At 41.0% G+C, this 16,336-nt stretch overlaps 1 protein-coding gene across 1 annotated transcript; it reads left to right on the forward strand.

The window, feature by feature from the left end:
* Positions 1-135: 135 nt before the first annotated feature.
* On the forward strand, positions 136-11,605 carry rab24 (RAB24, member RAS oncogene family). The gene is given in 9 exon segments (NM_001016171.2): positions 136-165; positions 1,117-1,318; positions 2,958-3,026; positions 3,413-3,491; positions 3,980-4,047; positions 4,133-4,232; positions 5,881-5,931; positions 9,940-10,002; positions 11,241-11,605. Coding segments are annotated over 8 exon segments (612 nt in total). The 5' UTR covers positions 136-165; positions 1,117-1,201; the 3' UTR covers positions 11,306-11,605.
* Positions 11,606-16,336: the final 4,731 nt, after the last annotated feature.

A 16,336-nucleotide genomic window follows, 5' to 3' on the forward strand; every position in this document is an offset into this window, starting at 1 on the left:
ACTACGAGCAGGGGGTGGAGCCGAGCCAAGGCAAGGCTTGCGGTGGGCGGGGTAAATGTTGCAGGGCGGGGCTACCGTACAACACTGACAGATGAGAGAGGCCGCAGTGGGAACTGCTACACGATGAGATACGGGTTGCTGCGTTAGTGACCTACACAAAGAGGGGTGAGCTTTCACATATCTGACTGGGCCTACTGAGGTTGAGTAATGCCATTTTATAATGGGGGAAGTCTAGGTGAAATCTATTACCTACCTCTGTCTGCCTGCTGCTGTACTACGTTTCCCAGAATTCTGTCATAACCTGGTGCTGGGGGAAAGCGTGCGAATGCATTGGCCTGTATACATATTCATGGAATCAGGTGGTGGCAAAGCTTGATAGTGATTTTATATATATAACATATTTATATATCATTCTATCCCAGGTTGTATTGGGCTTTGGAGCTTTTGTTTTGCATGGCTAATGTTACACTCCTTCCTTGGTTAGAGTAATGAAACCAGTCTCCCATTCTAGTAAGATCCCAGGGCTTTGTATTCATTTAAGTCAAAATGTCTGTTTTCTGCTTTGTTTAGAAGCACTGTTACTGACTGCACCTTTCTCTCTAGTGGTAAAGTGGCCAGACAATTTAATTAAAAGCAACTTTCTAGTATATATAAAACGGTTTCAGTGATTTCAAAGCTATTTGTATTAGGAATCACTTCCTCCAGCCAAACCTTCTCTTCCCACAGTTCCTGGCACACTTCTGTTATTCCACTTCTTTCCAGGTCTGTTAATCACAGAACATACAAGGCATTGTTGAAATAGGAAACTTGGGCGGAGAGCTGGCTAGAGCTGGCTACCGATACAGTGTTGCAATGGGAAGAGACAGTTCCCTAGAATTAGATTTTCTTTCATTATGGAAAAACTTTTGGGTGGACATTCCCTTTTATAGAAAACTGCATACAATCCCTAATATTGAGTCTAATATACTTTCCCTTTTTTAAAATAAGTTGGTTATAGAATTAGATAGCCGCTTTCTAGTTCTAACAAAATGATATTGATATTTAAGTTCCTATCTTACGTTATAGCAATAACTTATGAGCCTAATGTAACTCATTTCCTTTGCTCTGTTTAAACAGATGACGTTGCCCCTGGGCGCTCACCACACTGGACAATTGCACTTACTGATCCAAGGGACAGTGCTTTGGTAACAAGGAGGACAGCATGAGTGGGCAACGTGTCGACGTTAAAGTGGTGATGCTGGGAAAAGAATCAGTTGGGAAGACAAGCCTTGTTGAGAGATATGTGCACCACCGCTTCCTGCAGGGACCGTACCAGAATGTGAGAGCAGGCGTAGTCTACAAAATTAGCGAATACTTGTATTAAACCAAAAGTGAAAGTAAACCTCAGTCTATTCACAACCAACCTTTTGAAGCATTACAATTCTTGGAAAGGATTACACTAACAATGCACTTCCCAGTGCTTAGTTCCTGTTACATTGAAAAATGTGTGCTGTAAAGTATTTTATATGAAATCACATGGGGGTAGTACAATAACAGATGGTAACAAATTAACCATCAAAGTTACTAGCTTGTTGCTTGAAAGGAGTTGCATAACTAGACCTGAAGAAAACTTTGCACCAGTTATTATATCACCCCTATCATGCATAGAATCTTTATAGCACTAATTCTTAGAGCTGCTGTGGTGAACTCTAACTCTCAGTGGTGAGACCAAGCATTTTACCACATGATACTGCTCAGTGCCACCCCATGATTTTAACTGGAATGGCATATGCCTGACACTGTGCACAAAGGGGACGTTTCAGCCTGAAACTGCTCTCGTGTACATTTTCCCACAATACATTTTATTTTAAAGGTGATGGCTGGTATGCTCATTGGAATGTTTTTACGATAAAATACTTGCATTTTGATGAAAAAAATCCTGTGAAACAAATGCGAGAAAACTGATAAAATGCCAAGAAAAGCTCAGGACAGTGGATTCCATGATGCAAATAATAAATCTGCTGGTCATGATTAGAAATCATCATATACATATACAGCAAATGTATATTTCAAGGAAAAAAGCTGGAAACTCTCAAGGAACACTTCCTGCAGTTCATGACATTTTTACTTGTTCCTTAAAACTAGCTAAAGCATGGTAAGGGGATAGACAAAAAAGGAGAACAGCTAAAAGTTAAGTCAGTAGTGTTTGCTGGAGATGGCTATATTGCTTCTGATAGGAAAAGCCTTTTGGGTAGGGCAAAAGGTCTGCCAACAAAAAAAGCCCAGAGAAAGTAACCACAGTCACAGAGCAGAAAATACCTTGGCATTTTTGCATTTTGACAACTAAACACAAGCTTGTATATTTGCTATGAACTGTACTACGCACAAACCTATAGCAGAAATAGGTTTAATTGGGAAATACCGGTAAATGGCTATTATGCTGTATGTTTTGTCCATTAAAGAAGAAGGAAAGATGTATCCATTTGGGGTGCAAAATGTTAGGCTCCCCCCCCAGTGATTGTAATCACTTATCTGATACCCTGGGCTGGTTCTCCATTTAGCAGAAAACACCAGCAAGCAAGCACCATGGAGTGATCCTCCTCTTCCGCTTCTTCATATTCAATGGTAGGCTGATGCATGCACAGTAGAGTGAAAAGGTTGACTTTATTTATTAAAGTTCTGCTTTTCACTCTATTGCGCATGCTCACTTACTCGAAGAAGGATGAAGCAGAGACAGGATTGCTGCACAGTGTTTACTAAAAAGTACTCTGGGCTGGTGCAGTTTTCTTGTAAATGGAGCAACAGCCCAGGGTATCAGGTAAGTGATTACCAAATGTTAGGTGAAATAGACTTTCCTTCTCCTTTAAATAATAATGTGATAATCACCTTTAGGCCTGTAAACAATTCTAAAGATATATGTGTTTATTGTTAGTTATGCATGTTTTCTTTAGTTTGATATAATCATTATTTTGCTTTAGACCATAGGAGCTGCATTTGTTGCCAAAACTATGTACGTGGAAGGACGCAGTCTAACATTGGGAATATGGGTAAGCATTATGTGCCTGTATAACAGGGAACTCCAACCTTTCTTACTCATGAGCCACAGTCAAATGTAAAAAGACTTGGGGAGCAACACAAACATCATAAACATTTATAGGGGTGCCAAATAATGGCTGTGATTGCCTATTTAGTAGCCTCTATGCATAATCTCATTTTACAGGAGGCTCTCTTTGGTAGTAAATCTTGTTTTTATTCAACCAAAACTTGCCACCAAGTCAGGAATTAAAAATAAGCATCTGCTTTAAGGCCACTAGGAGCAACATCCAAGAGGTTGGTGAGCAAGATGTTGCTCATGCGCCACTGGTTGGGGATCACTACTGTATAATAAAGTAAGTTGTGCCAAACACATTTGTGATGTCCCTACATTTTTCAGGACACTGCTGGGTCTGAACGTTATGAAGCCATGAGTCGCATATATTACCGAGGGGCCAAAGCTGCTATAGTTTGTTATGGTAAGGACTTTTTCAGAACTGGTGTGCTTTATTAGTTAGTGTGTTGGGCCTATTAGAATAATTATGATGATGATGAAAAATGATTTGTGCTTGAGTAATAGAGAGAGCGTTAAAAATAATACCTCCTGATTTAGCTGTAGTTATAAGTGGTATAGCAGAAAGATCAGTAGTGGGCCCCTGCTGTTGGTTAGAAAAAATGTTTTCTTTTGTTTGTTATTTATTTGTTACATTACGCTGAACAGTTTGTATTTAGCAGATTATTAAGAGTATATCTAATTGCCATTTTGAAACAATCTTCTGTTTTCTTGCTAACACTAAATTTCTACCTTTTAACGCCCTAAAAAACCTGAAACATGACCTTTTAGAAAAAACTTATGCCTAACTTCTAACCTCCTGGGGAAGCCTACGTTATTACTAACCCAGTTAGGCAGGGACCTGTAGCAATTACGTAATGTTCTGCTGATGTGCAATGCTTTCTCCCATTCTAGATCTCACTGATGCCAGCAGTTTTGAACGAGTCAAATTCTGGGTGAATGAGCTGCAGAACTTTGAGGAGGTTTGTCCAGTAAAACCCTTAATCTTGGTAATGTATCCATAGTGCAGGGCAGATATTCATTTATTGGACCTTTTTATTTTACCAGCACTGCCGGATTTACATTTGTGGCACCAAGAGTGACTTACTTGAAAATGATAAAAGCCTGCGTCAAGTAGACTTCCATGATGTCCAGGATTATGCCGAAGGTAGGCGTTTCTCTTCTAGTGGCACTAGGCTCTTATTAAAGGAAAACTATACCCCCTGAATGATTATTTAACTAATGCATAGTTTATATAATATTATGTGGCCTATTAAAGAATCTTACCAAACTGGAATATATATGTATCAGTAAATGTTGCTCTTTTACAACCTTTCCCCTGAACCACCATTTTGTGATGGGCTGTGTGCTCCCTCAGAGATCACATGACAGGAAATAATGCAGCTGTAACAGAAAGGAGTGTAGGAGTAAAATAACTTTGTCCATTATTGACTGATGTGACCTAACATATATGTGTGTGCCCTTGGTTTGTTTGTGTACACCGTGATTGCATGGGGTGGCCCTTAAAATACTTAAAATGGCAGATTTCTATTCGGGATTACCTAATGGCACACACTACTAAAAAAGTATATTCTTATGAAAATGGTTTATTTAGATAAGGCAGGTTTTACATATGAGCTGCTTTATGCAATATATTTTTGTAGAGACTCACATTGATCAGGGGTATAGCTTTCCTTTAAGTGGGACTTCTAATGGAATGCACAGGTCATGCAGACCAACTACCATTTTTCATCTGTTACATAGCCCTAAACTGAAGAATTGTAAAGAAAACAATTAAGTCACTGTGTTAAAATCAAGGTTTAGGTTTAGGAATGTACAAGATTAGCTTGGTTATTCTGCTGAAGACATGCTGCAGTAAGTGAGAACTGCCTGCTTTTAGAACTCTTGGTGCCTCCTGGCAGTTCAACAATGCTGTGCATCTCTGTGCTGGAAGCCTGCACATTTTGTAAAATGGAGGCACCCATATAGAATTAAAATGCAAAAAATAAATACAAATGATGATATTTACACTCTGCCAGCACAACAGATCCAGTTAACAAAGACTTATAATAGAAAATATTTAATCAATGGTCAAAAAGTATGCGTTTCACGTGGCTGTATGCCTTAGGGATTGTGATATTATTTGACTATTTTGGTCAGTGGCACACAATGAGATTTGTCACCTGCGGAAAATCTGTGCTACCCATGGGTGTCAAATATATTGCTGCAACTTGTAGTAGAAGCATGGAGTCTAAGTTAATCAGAACTCTTGGCTGTTGTATGGCAGGAAATTAAGCAAGTTAAGCAAATTAAGCAATTAAGCAACCTGCTGGAGGAGGAAATCAGAGTTTGCCTATTTTTTTTGTAAAACAGTTTTTTTCAGAATGGAGTTACTGTAACTGACTTTATCAATCAATAAACAAGCTGTGGCTTTGTACCACCATTCAACTGTGTGTCTTTACAGTTATTTATTGGGTGACAGGTTTGTATATTTAGCTGCCTATGCAGCCTACCTTTCCCAAGTGTTTTTCATGTGGCCATCATGCTTGACCCAAATTAAAAATTGGGGGAAAATACCAAAGCTCCCACCTTCCCATGTGATTCCAGGGTGTATTTTTACCCCTCTTCCTTTCACTCTATTACATGCAACATCCAGTTAAATTGGGGGAAAATGCGGAAAAAGGCTTGCAACAACATTTGTGTACCATGACTCTTATGTATATTTGTGCTGAAATATCTTCTTTTACTATTTTGAGTTGTAAAACCCTATTTCTTGTAATGATGTAACCCTATTTCTTGTAATGATGTGTTTGCAGAGATTAAAGCCCATGTCTGTGAGACGTCAAGTAAAACTGGACAAAGTGTTGGTAAGTAGAGATATCTGGTTTTTATTTTTTTTGTGTGTTTATACTTCTCCATTCCTAAAAACTCACTTTGGTTGGGTTAATGTCATATCGACTAAAAACCATCAGTATTCTAAAGAGTACTAAACCTCCCATCATTGTTCTAAATTTGGGTGTATTCCATTGGTTCCCGGTTCCCCTTCTGAACCGCTTCACAGGGAACATGAAGATTTGTTAAGAGACGAGGGTTCCAATAAAATGTGACCAAATCTATAAAACTGATAGGAAGGGTTTAATTCTCCCTTCAAGAGGCCCACTTAAGATGCCACAAGTGAAACTCATATTTTTGTATTTTCTATACGGACACACCTCGTTCTACCTCCAATGTGCCAAGAGACATACTATACCATATAATGTGGGTAAGCATAGTTCTGATATTCTGCAAATAGAATGGGGTTTCAGTTGTTCTAGAAGTTATTCAAGCAATTAGCTTTGATAAGTCTACTTTAGGTAGAATACAAATTTACATATTCAAATGAAAAAAATTAAACCCTCTAGTAGTTAGTTTAAATTGCTGACATTGATTTCAAAGGACAAAAGCACACAACATTCTGAGTACTGTGATCTCCTCAGAGGAAACTGCAGTGATTAAAGACCCTGAACTGCTTGCCATAGGCCAGTGATCCCCAACCAGTGGCTCGGGGGCAGCATGTTGCTCATCAACCCCTTGGATGTTGCTCTCAGTGCCCCCAAACCAGGTAGTTATTTTTGAATTCCTGACTTGGTGGCAAGTTTTGGTTGAATAAAAATAAGATTTACTACCAAATAAAGCCCCCTGTAAGCTGATAGTGTGCATAGAGGCTGCCTAATAGCCAATCGTAGCCCTTATGTGGCACATCCATGAACTTTTATGATGCTTGTGTTGCTCTCCAAGTCTTTTTACATTTGACTGTGGCTCATGAGTAAGAAAGTTTGGGGACCCCTGCCATATGCTGTGCTCCCTTAAAAAAAGCTTTCAGAGGTTAGTGAAATGAGATTGCCAATGAGACGGCCGTTTTTATTAAATGTAGTCTATAGTTTTCTAGTGTATAACTTAATGCAGGTCATACTTCTAGCTGTGCTATGTAATGTAGTCCTAAGAGTCATGGTGTGTAATTTCTTTAATGTATTTTTCCAGGATCCTCCTTTGTGGCTTTACATCTGACCATATTTGCTTTTGGCTTAACCATTTAACTGCATGTGAATGGGAAACACTGTCACATGACATCCATTGCTAAAAGGGAGGAAGGGCACAAGTGTCTTGTCTATTGTATAGTAAGACTGTATGCTGTTGTGCAGCCTAGACACTCGAGAAATAAGATGCTCACAGACTTGCTGTATATGGGTTATAAGCCTGTTGTATCTGGCTTGGATACTACTCTAACCTTTTTACATTAGCAGGGTATTAGAGCTACTTGTTTAAAGGCAGATTATCATCTGTAACAACATTTCTACCTTATATTTTGTGTTTTTTATATAGCCCCTTTTTTTAGTCACCCATTGCAATGGATTTTATTCTGCCCCCTTTCAGTCCCAAGATTCAAGCTGTCTGTACAGCTGGCAATCGGGCATTATCAGTGAGCCTAATTATTGTCATTAACATGTGTTTATAATGCACCAGCATACTCCACAGCACTGCACAATAGCATGTAAGGTGCATACATCAAACATACATATAGAATACAAAAACTGATTGATTTATACAAGTAGAGAGGACCATAAATTGATTTCTTTAGGCATTTAGCATGGTGAATTATGGTTGACAAGGTCCACAAGCAATTCATATTTACCTGTATAGGAAACACCTGAAGCCTCATGGCAGTATTTAGCTCAAATGGGAATCGTAGGATGCATTTTGAGGAACTTTTCAGCCAGCTGAGCACCACTTATGCTAGTGGCCTATAAAGGCTGGGAACAGAAACAAAGCATATGGTTTTAATATTCCCTTTTATCTCCGTACTTCTCATGTTCTAACAAAGGAATCATTCATTCTTTTTCTGATGGGGCTGAGCTAGAATCACATGACTTTGAAAATAAATAGGTCCATGGGTACCAGCTAAATACAGAAAAAGTGAGATTTTCTTTTCCAAAATTCCAAAATTCTTTTAAAAAGCTCATCTCTTTAACTAAACTGTACATGTAGCTTGGCAACATTTTTGTCTTATTATTATTGTGATGATAGTGATCACAGTCATTGTTTTTATAAGGCCCACTATGCCTTCACATTATTTTGCACAATTGTGCTTAATACAGGAAATACATTTGATATGATACATATGATTAGCGTGTGAGAACTCCGAAGTTCTTGTAGTGGTTTCTTCTGTAGAGAGTTCCTGCTTGGCTAACCACAGCCGCAAATTATATCAGAGCACACCCGTTGGTTCCTAGGATGTGCCTCCTTGTGGCTTCTTATTAGAAGGTTATAGAACAATAAGAGCCTGTGCAAAAAGGTTGTAGCCAGGGCCTAGCAGACAGCGGCAGCTTGGGTAAGGCTAGAACTACAAGATAAACCAGTAACACCTGTAGAAAACTAGGCTTTAAAAGCAAACAAAGTCAATGTATAGATTCACACTATAATATTTCCAAGTACACAAGGGACAAAGGGATTTTGTTTTTTTTAAATTACAATTTATTGTTATTCTGTATGTTTGTTTATCAGCTCTAGCAATGTATAGCGTTTGTGAAAAGATACAAATCTTTTATTCTTCAGTTTATTTTCTCTGTTTGAACAAACAATTTGTTCAAAGAAAAATCATAAACCCTTTCCCTTCTGCATGTGATTTGCATTGGGAAAAAAGGATTTAAACAGCTGTTAGCACTCAATGCTACCGCTGAGCAGCACAAGGAGCGATACCCATTGAAAATAGGGATGCAGAGAATCCACTTTTTCGGATTTGGCCTAACCCCGGAATCCTTCGTAAAGCATTCAGCCGAGTACCAAGCCGAATCCAAATGAGCGTATGCTAATTAGGTTTTGGAAAGGATAAATGTCACCACGTGCCCAGCGCATGGTGAAAAATGTACTTGACAAAAAGTCACGTGATTTTTGGGATTTGGATTCGGTTTGGACAGGAGCATGCCTCCCATGCAGTGTATTGGTGGTGCAGGCTGCCTCCCACCCAGTGGATTGGTGGTGCACGCTGCCTCCCACCCAGTGTATTGGTGGTGCAGGCTGCCTCCCGCCCAGTGTATTGGTGGTGCAGGCTGCCTCCCGCCCAGTGTATTGGTGGTGCAGGCTGCCTCCCGCCCAGTGTATTGGTGGTGCAGGCTGCCTCCCGCCCAGTGGATTGGTGGTGCAGGCTGCCTCCCGCCCAGTGGATTGGTGGTGCAGGCTGCCTCCCGCCCAGTGGATTGGTGGTGCACGCTGCCTCCCGCCCAGTGGATTGGTGGTGCACGCTGCCTCCCGCCCAGTGGATTGGTGGTGCACGCTGCCTCCCGCCCAGTGGATTGGTGGTGCACGCTGCCTCCCGCCCAGTGGATTGGTGGTGCACGCTGCCTCCCGCCCAGTTTATTGGTGGTGCACGCTGCCTCCCGCCCAGTTTATTGGTGGTGCAGGCTGCCTCCCGCCCAGTGGATTGGTGGTGCACGCTGCCTCCCGCCCAGTGGATTGGTGGTGCACGCTGCCTCCCGCCCAGTGGATTGGTGGTGCACGCTGCCTCCCGCCCAGTGGATTGGTGGTGCACGCTGCCTCCCGCCCAGTGGATTGGTGGTGCACGCTGCCTCCCGCCCAGTGGATTGGTGGTGCACGCTGCCTCCCGCCCAGTGGATCGGTGGTGCACGCTGCCTCCCGCCCAGTGGATCGGTAGTGCACGCTGCCTCCCGCCCAGTGTATCGGTGGTGCACGCTGCCTCCCGCCCAGTGTATCGGTGGTGCACGCTGCCTCCCGCCCAGTGTATTGGTGGTGCACGCTGCTCAGATCTAGGTGCAGAAACAGAATTTCACATGCAATTAAACATTGCCAGTGTTGCTCTGATTGTTTTTTTCCTATTACAGATGAGCTTTTCCAGAAAGTAGCTGAGGACTATGTGAACTTTAATTCTATGCAGGGACCAACAGGTGAGTGAGATCACTAACATAACTAGAGGTTACATGGTCAACAGCATAATCCTTTAATGAACCATTTCATGAAACAAACTTATGGACCATACTTTGGAATTCTTCATAAGTATAACAGGTTTGCACTATTTATTGATATAAATGTGTATCTTTATTTATACAGTGCTACTTGTGTATGCATCTCTATATATGTATGTACAGAAACTAAGTGTTATGTACCAAGAAACCCTGCAAGAAGTAGTTCCCCACATAGGTTTCCCTAGCAGGGACTCACATGTTAGCTGATGGAGATGAACAAAGGACTTTTTATTTTTTTTTTGTTGCCAAGATTAATCACCGGCAACAAAACCCTCTATCTGTCATTGACCTTAGGGCAGTGTCACATGTAACACTCTTCCATGGGTGGCAAAGTGCTGAATAATTTTCTTTAATTCTAAAGAATCAGTGCACATGATACACTTTACATTCAGCTGTTTGGCTTAAGTACAGGAAAATGTGGAAGACGTAGGCATTTTCAAGTTGAATCCTCCTTATCTGAATTAAAGGGTATTTTTGGACACTTTGTCCCCTGTGTGAGAGGTGACTACTTAGGGCCACAAAGTACTACATGAGACAGTGCCATAAGAGGGATTGAGAAACTGACATAACAGTTTTGTGGAAGTAGGGCAGCCATGCATAGTGCTTTTTTGTCTTACTGCATTCGCAGAGCTTTACAAACAGAAAACCCAATTCAAACAAAGCCAGAGCCATACATAGTTGTAGCTACTGAAGCCTATTATTTATCTTACTGTATTCACATCGCTTAGCAAATAATCCAAAGAAAGCTAGAGCCAGACAGTAGGAATCCTATACCTGTACAAAGAGGCCTTAAGGTACATTTGCATAGTAGGAAAGATATTAGCCCAGACATTGCATTACCTGCTCACCATTATCCATTACATTTGTTAATGTGGTAGGTTCCTTATAATATATAATAGTTAATGTTCAAGGAGAAAGAAACCCCCAAAAAGAATGAAACTAAAAATGCTATATTGTTCCAAAATTAATATAATAAATTATTTTATCCATCAACCAAATAATTTATATTTTAAGGACCTAAAGAAAAAAAAAAGATTTGTGAAAAAAAAATATTATGGCTCAAATGTAGAAGCTGGAAAGCATACTTTATTAGTAACTCTTCTTTCCAACACTTTTTTCTTATTAATTACAATGATTTTTGTGTTTATTTTACTTTCTAGAGGCAAAAGGTGTGGATCTGAATCAGAAGCAAAACTCCACGCTGTACTCCTGCTGCCATCACTAGGCTAACAAGGTGCCATGTGCCCAGGCACCCACCAACATCTCAGACTGCCTTTTGTTCTAGATTTTGTTTTTCTTACAGTGACTTTGACATGGTGATTGCAAGAAAATTTTATTCCTCATTCCTGTGTTTGGGAAAATGAATTTTTTGCCAAATATGCGTACTGCTGTAGTTCAACATGTCTTGCTGCACACACTGATGTATGGAATAAAGAACTCTCACTGGACACAACCATCATGGATTGTCTGAGACTTCTCTAGGGGGTCCTATACATTTAAATGATGTACACATTGCAGACTGCTTGTGACATGCTGTAAATTAATGAATGTAAAATACCCCTTGCTGGAAGCGAAAATCAATATGATTAAGTCCTTTGCAGACAACTTTATTGTACCTGCCTTTTATTTACAGTGCAATTTAAAGCTCTTTTCTGTTAGATGAGCATGAAATTCCATTTTTTTTCCCTGTCTGTTTTTTCAATCCGTGACAGGTGGCTGGTACAAGGGGAATACTTTATATTGGCTAAGCCTGTTTTGTGCATTTCTGGTCCAATGTGGTACCTGTGCCAGAGCCACATATGCATATTGTTGCTCTGGAATGAATAGTTGGCGAGACCTTCCGCTGCAGAACAGACAAGCAAACTGTATGATATTTCTGTGTATTTATATCAAGCATTATATGAGCCCTCACGGTATAAACACTATCTACAGACTTACCAACTTCTTTTAGATTAGAACGTTTATTGGCCTTTGTGAGGGAGGCGAAACTGGCCTACTGACCAATATCTTGTAGGAGCACAACCAGATATAAATTAAGCTGGCTTGAAAATGCCATTAGATGTACTGTGGCCTTTCCCAATGGAGGCACCTGATATAATGTGGTTGTCATGCCTGGACTGGCAATCTGTTGATTCTGGCAAATGCCAGAGGGGCTGCTGTAAAACGAGTAGATTACGGTGTGTATCATTTTATGATATACATATAGGGAGAGAAATACCAGAATTAGTGAATGAAAACAAAAAATAATAGAAAAGCACCTGATATAACACCTAGGAAAATGATCCTTTAGAGAAAATATTCCTATAATTAAGGCCAGTAACTTGTGGAATACACCGTGGCAGAAAAATGCATAAGTAGCTCTAACAAAACCAGACTGTTGTACAATTTTTACTTTTTGCAAATGCAGAAACTTCTGGACTTTCTTGCTGATTTTTCTCTGTTTCTTAACAAAAATTAATTACATATAAACCAAATTGGTTGAAGGGTAACACTATACAGTCACAAACATAATTAACTGGGAGCCTTTAATTTGAGCACCATAGGCACCAATGCTGCCTTCCAACGCTGGGTCCCTGATTAGAGCAGGTTGGAGTCTGTTTGTTCTTTTTGTGCTTGAGTGGGTTTCCTTCCATGCACCTAAAACATACAGACATATTAACTGGCCCCTGATGAAACTAACCATAGTGTGCACAGTATGGGTATGTTTTGGTTGCACTGGGCCACGGGCAAATGTTAATGAAAAACATCTCTATGCTGTATAACATTTCCCCTTATTTATATAGAATTCACATAAGGCTGATTCCTGGCCTGTGGGGGTAAAAAAAGCAGGCTGAGAATCAACCTTTCAGTTGGCATTGGCCTCCTACCTTGCCTTCACTGGGCTGACATAGTGGTTCTGGGTGCAGGCAAGGGAGGAGACTAAGGCAAGTAGAAGGGATAATTTTTGTCTTGTGTTTTTCCGTAGGAAAAGAAAAATCAGCCTCATAGCGAACATAGGAAGGTTAATTAGACCAGATAGAATTGACTGAGTGTGAATGCGACAGCAACCTTAAATTGTAAGCACCAGTGGGGCAGTGTAAAGCGCTGTTGAATGTGTTGGCGCTCTATAACTAAGGATAATAATAAAATAGCACCCTACAATCTTTGGCCTTTTCAGCTCTTTAAAGACTCTGTAGAACAGAAGTGCTGCTTTGCATTCCCTATGGTAAGATTCTTGTGGCCCTTGCACCTTTCAGCTGCCACAGATAATATGTGACTTGCCTGGTATAAAACCAAGTATATGTTTCCCTTTCTGCTGAAACGATTGTTTAACACTTTTTGGCCTCAAGTCCTAACAACTGGATGTGTTCTTGAGCATTTTGTATCCTGCTCCACTTTTTTCTTCATTTGAAACCTAGTACAAATGACATTAAAAAGATGGTGCATTATATTATTCTTCTTTATTTTACCTCTGTTGTACCATTTATACTGTTCATTAAAGGGAAAGTATGCCCAAATAATGATACTACTTGTAGTCTTTTTTCATACACCCAATATAAACGTTCTGTTCATGGCCATAACCAGTGTTTATCAGAAAACCAAAACATTCTAGCATGAGAGTGGTACATTCTGAACTGGATACACTGAGTGGGATTGTCTGACTTATAGGCTGTAAATTCACAACATACAACCAGAGAGAATAATATCCCAGATGAATGTACCTTAAAAATCCAGATATCAAAACATAATCTATGATAATATACCAATATTCTAAAACAATGACTCTGAAAACACCCTAATCCTTTAAACTTGCAGAGGAAAGGAAGTCCTTTAGCAGCCCTAATTTTTAAACCCAGACCACAACCCACATTTCCATCTGCTAGGACTTGCTATCCACATCTGCCTTTTTCTTAACCTGCTACCTTTAATCAGAAGTGTCATAATTGAAACTAATTGGGGCAATGAACACACAAAACCGCATGAAATGTTTAATATAAGGTTGCACAGAATTCAGGATCTGGTTCGGGATTCAGCCTTCGAACCGAATTCTTAAAATCATGTTTCTTGTTGTTGTTAGATAACCATGGAAGTAGTGCTGGGCGGTATACCGGTAAAAACCGATCACCGGTTTTTTTTTTGAAACCGATATGAATTTTCTACATACCCCCATACCGGTGTGCTGAATACTTCCGGGTGCGCACGTGACGTCAGCGCGCACATGACGTCAGTGCGCACACTCTAAAAAAGCGCCATCGCTAGGACGCATTCAGAGTCGGATACCAATGTGAGCTGTCGGGGGGTGCCTGGCCAGTAATTATATTTTATGTGAAGGGGATGGGGTTGTGTTTGGGGTGGGGTGGGGTGGGGGGTTATATTTATGTGAAGGGGATGGGGGGGTGTTTGGGGTGGGGGTGGGTGGGTTATACTTATGTGAAGGGGATGGGGTTGTGTTTGGGGGGGGGTGGGGTGGGGGGTTATATTTATGTGAAGGGGATGGGGGGGTGTTTGGGGTGGGGGTGGGTGGGTTATACTTATGTGAAGGGGATGGGGTTGTGTTTGGGGGGGGTGGGGTGGGGGGTTATATTTATGTGAAGGGGATGGGGGGGGTGTTTGGGGTGGGGGTGGGTGGGTTATACTTATATGAAGGGGATGGGGTTGTGTTTGGGGGGGGTGGGGGGTTATATTTATGTGAAGGGGATGGGGGGGTGTTTGGGGTGGGTCGGTTATACTTATGTGAAGGGGATGGGGTTGTGTTTGGGGGGGTGGGATGGGGTGGGGTGGGGGGTTATATTTATGTGAAGGGGATGGGGGGGTGTTTGGGGTGGGGTGGGGTGGGGTGGGGGGGGTGTGTGCGGATGGGGGGGTGTTTGGGGTGGGGGGGCTGCGTGCGGATGGGGGGGTGTTTGGGGTGGTCACCTAATCATGCATGGGGAAAAAAAAATACAGTCAAATACCGTGATACCGATATAATTTTGAAAAATACCGTGATATAAATTTTTGGTCATACCGCCCAGCACTACATGGAAGTTGAACATTTTTACTGTGCGCTGCTCTCTGAACCCTCTGTAACCATCTTAATGTAGTCTTTACTTACCGCCTACCCTAACCCACTTAGCACTTCAGTAGAGCAGACGCTCTTGGGTCCAGTCTCCCAGCAAACCAATTTTATAATAACCAGTCATTAACCAGGGTTTATTTACTATATCCGTGGGACTCAGTGCTTTATTGTGCTTTCTTACAACCCCAGCAGACACTTCAGTAGCCACTGGCATAAAAACATATTTCAGTGTGCATGCACCCAGAAAAAGTGGTGGTCTTAGCATGGAGGAACCCAGAGAAATTATTTGTAGTAGAACCTTATTGCTAAAGTATGAGCTTCTGAAGTGCATTGAGGAACCTGAATGATTTAATTTCATGGGAAAACATGATTTTTCAAAACGCATCAGTTGATATAGAGCTTCTCTAGCAGAATCCTACATTGAACTCCATTTTTACACAAACAGATTTTTTTCACATGGGGATAGCCATATTTTTAATTTCCCAGGGTGCCACAGCCATATGACCTGTGCTCTGATAAACTTCAGTCACACTTTACTGCTGAGCTGCAAGTTGGAGTGACATCACCCTCCCCCCAATCCAGCAACCGATCAGCAGGTCAATGGGAAGGCAGCAAGATAGCATCTACTAGTAGATCTGAGAATAGCACTCAATAGCAAGAAATCCAAGTCCGGCTTGGGACTCCTCCAGTTACATGGTAATAGGAGAAATAATAGGTTACCTGAAAGCAGTTCTAATGTGTAGCACTGGCTCCATCTGAAAGCTCAGACTCAGAATCAGACACAATGCACTGAGATGGCTGCCTACGCACCAATATTAGAGCTAAAATACATTTGTTGGTTCAAGAATAACATTTTAAATGGTAGAGTGAATTATTTGCTATGTAAACAGTGTAATTTAGAAATAAAAAGTACCTCATAAATATATGACAGTATCCCTTTAAGTGGCTTTCATTTTAAGGTGAGTGTGGAAGTTATAGAAGTCAGCTACCAGTTTGGAAGAAGTTTAATTAATGTGCAGCATGGGACTGGCCTTTGCCCAAGGCCCACTAGGATAGTGTAGCCCACCAATGTCAGCTACTCATTTTAGGTCAGGTCAGCCTGCTATGGTAGAAACACTGAACACTGCACATTACAGACCCTATCCAGAAGCTGTAATTATACTGGAACATGGAGGCCAGGCACAGTTTCATTCATTCTAGAAATTGGCAACACAAGGA

This window comes from Xenopus tropicalis, chromosome 3, assembly GCF_000004195.4.
Source record: "Xenopus tropicalis strain Nigerian chromosome 3, UCB_Xtro_10.0, whole genome shotgun sequence".
In the NCBI taxonomy this organism is placed as follows: domain Eukaryota; kingdom Metazoa; phylum Chordata; class Amphibia; order Anura; family Pipidae; genus Xenopus; species Xenopus tropicalis.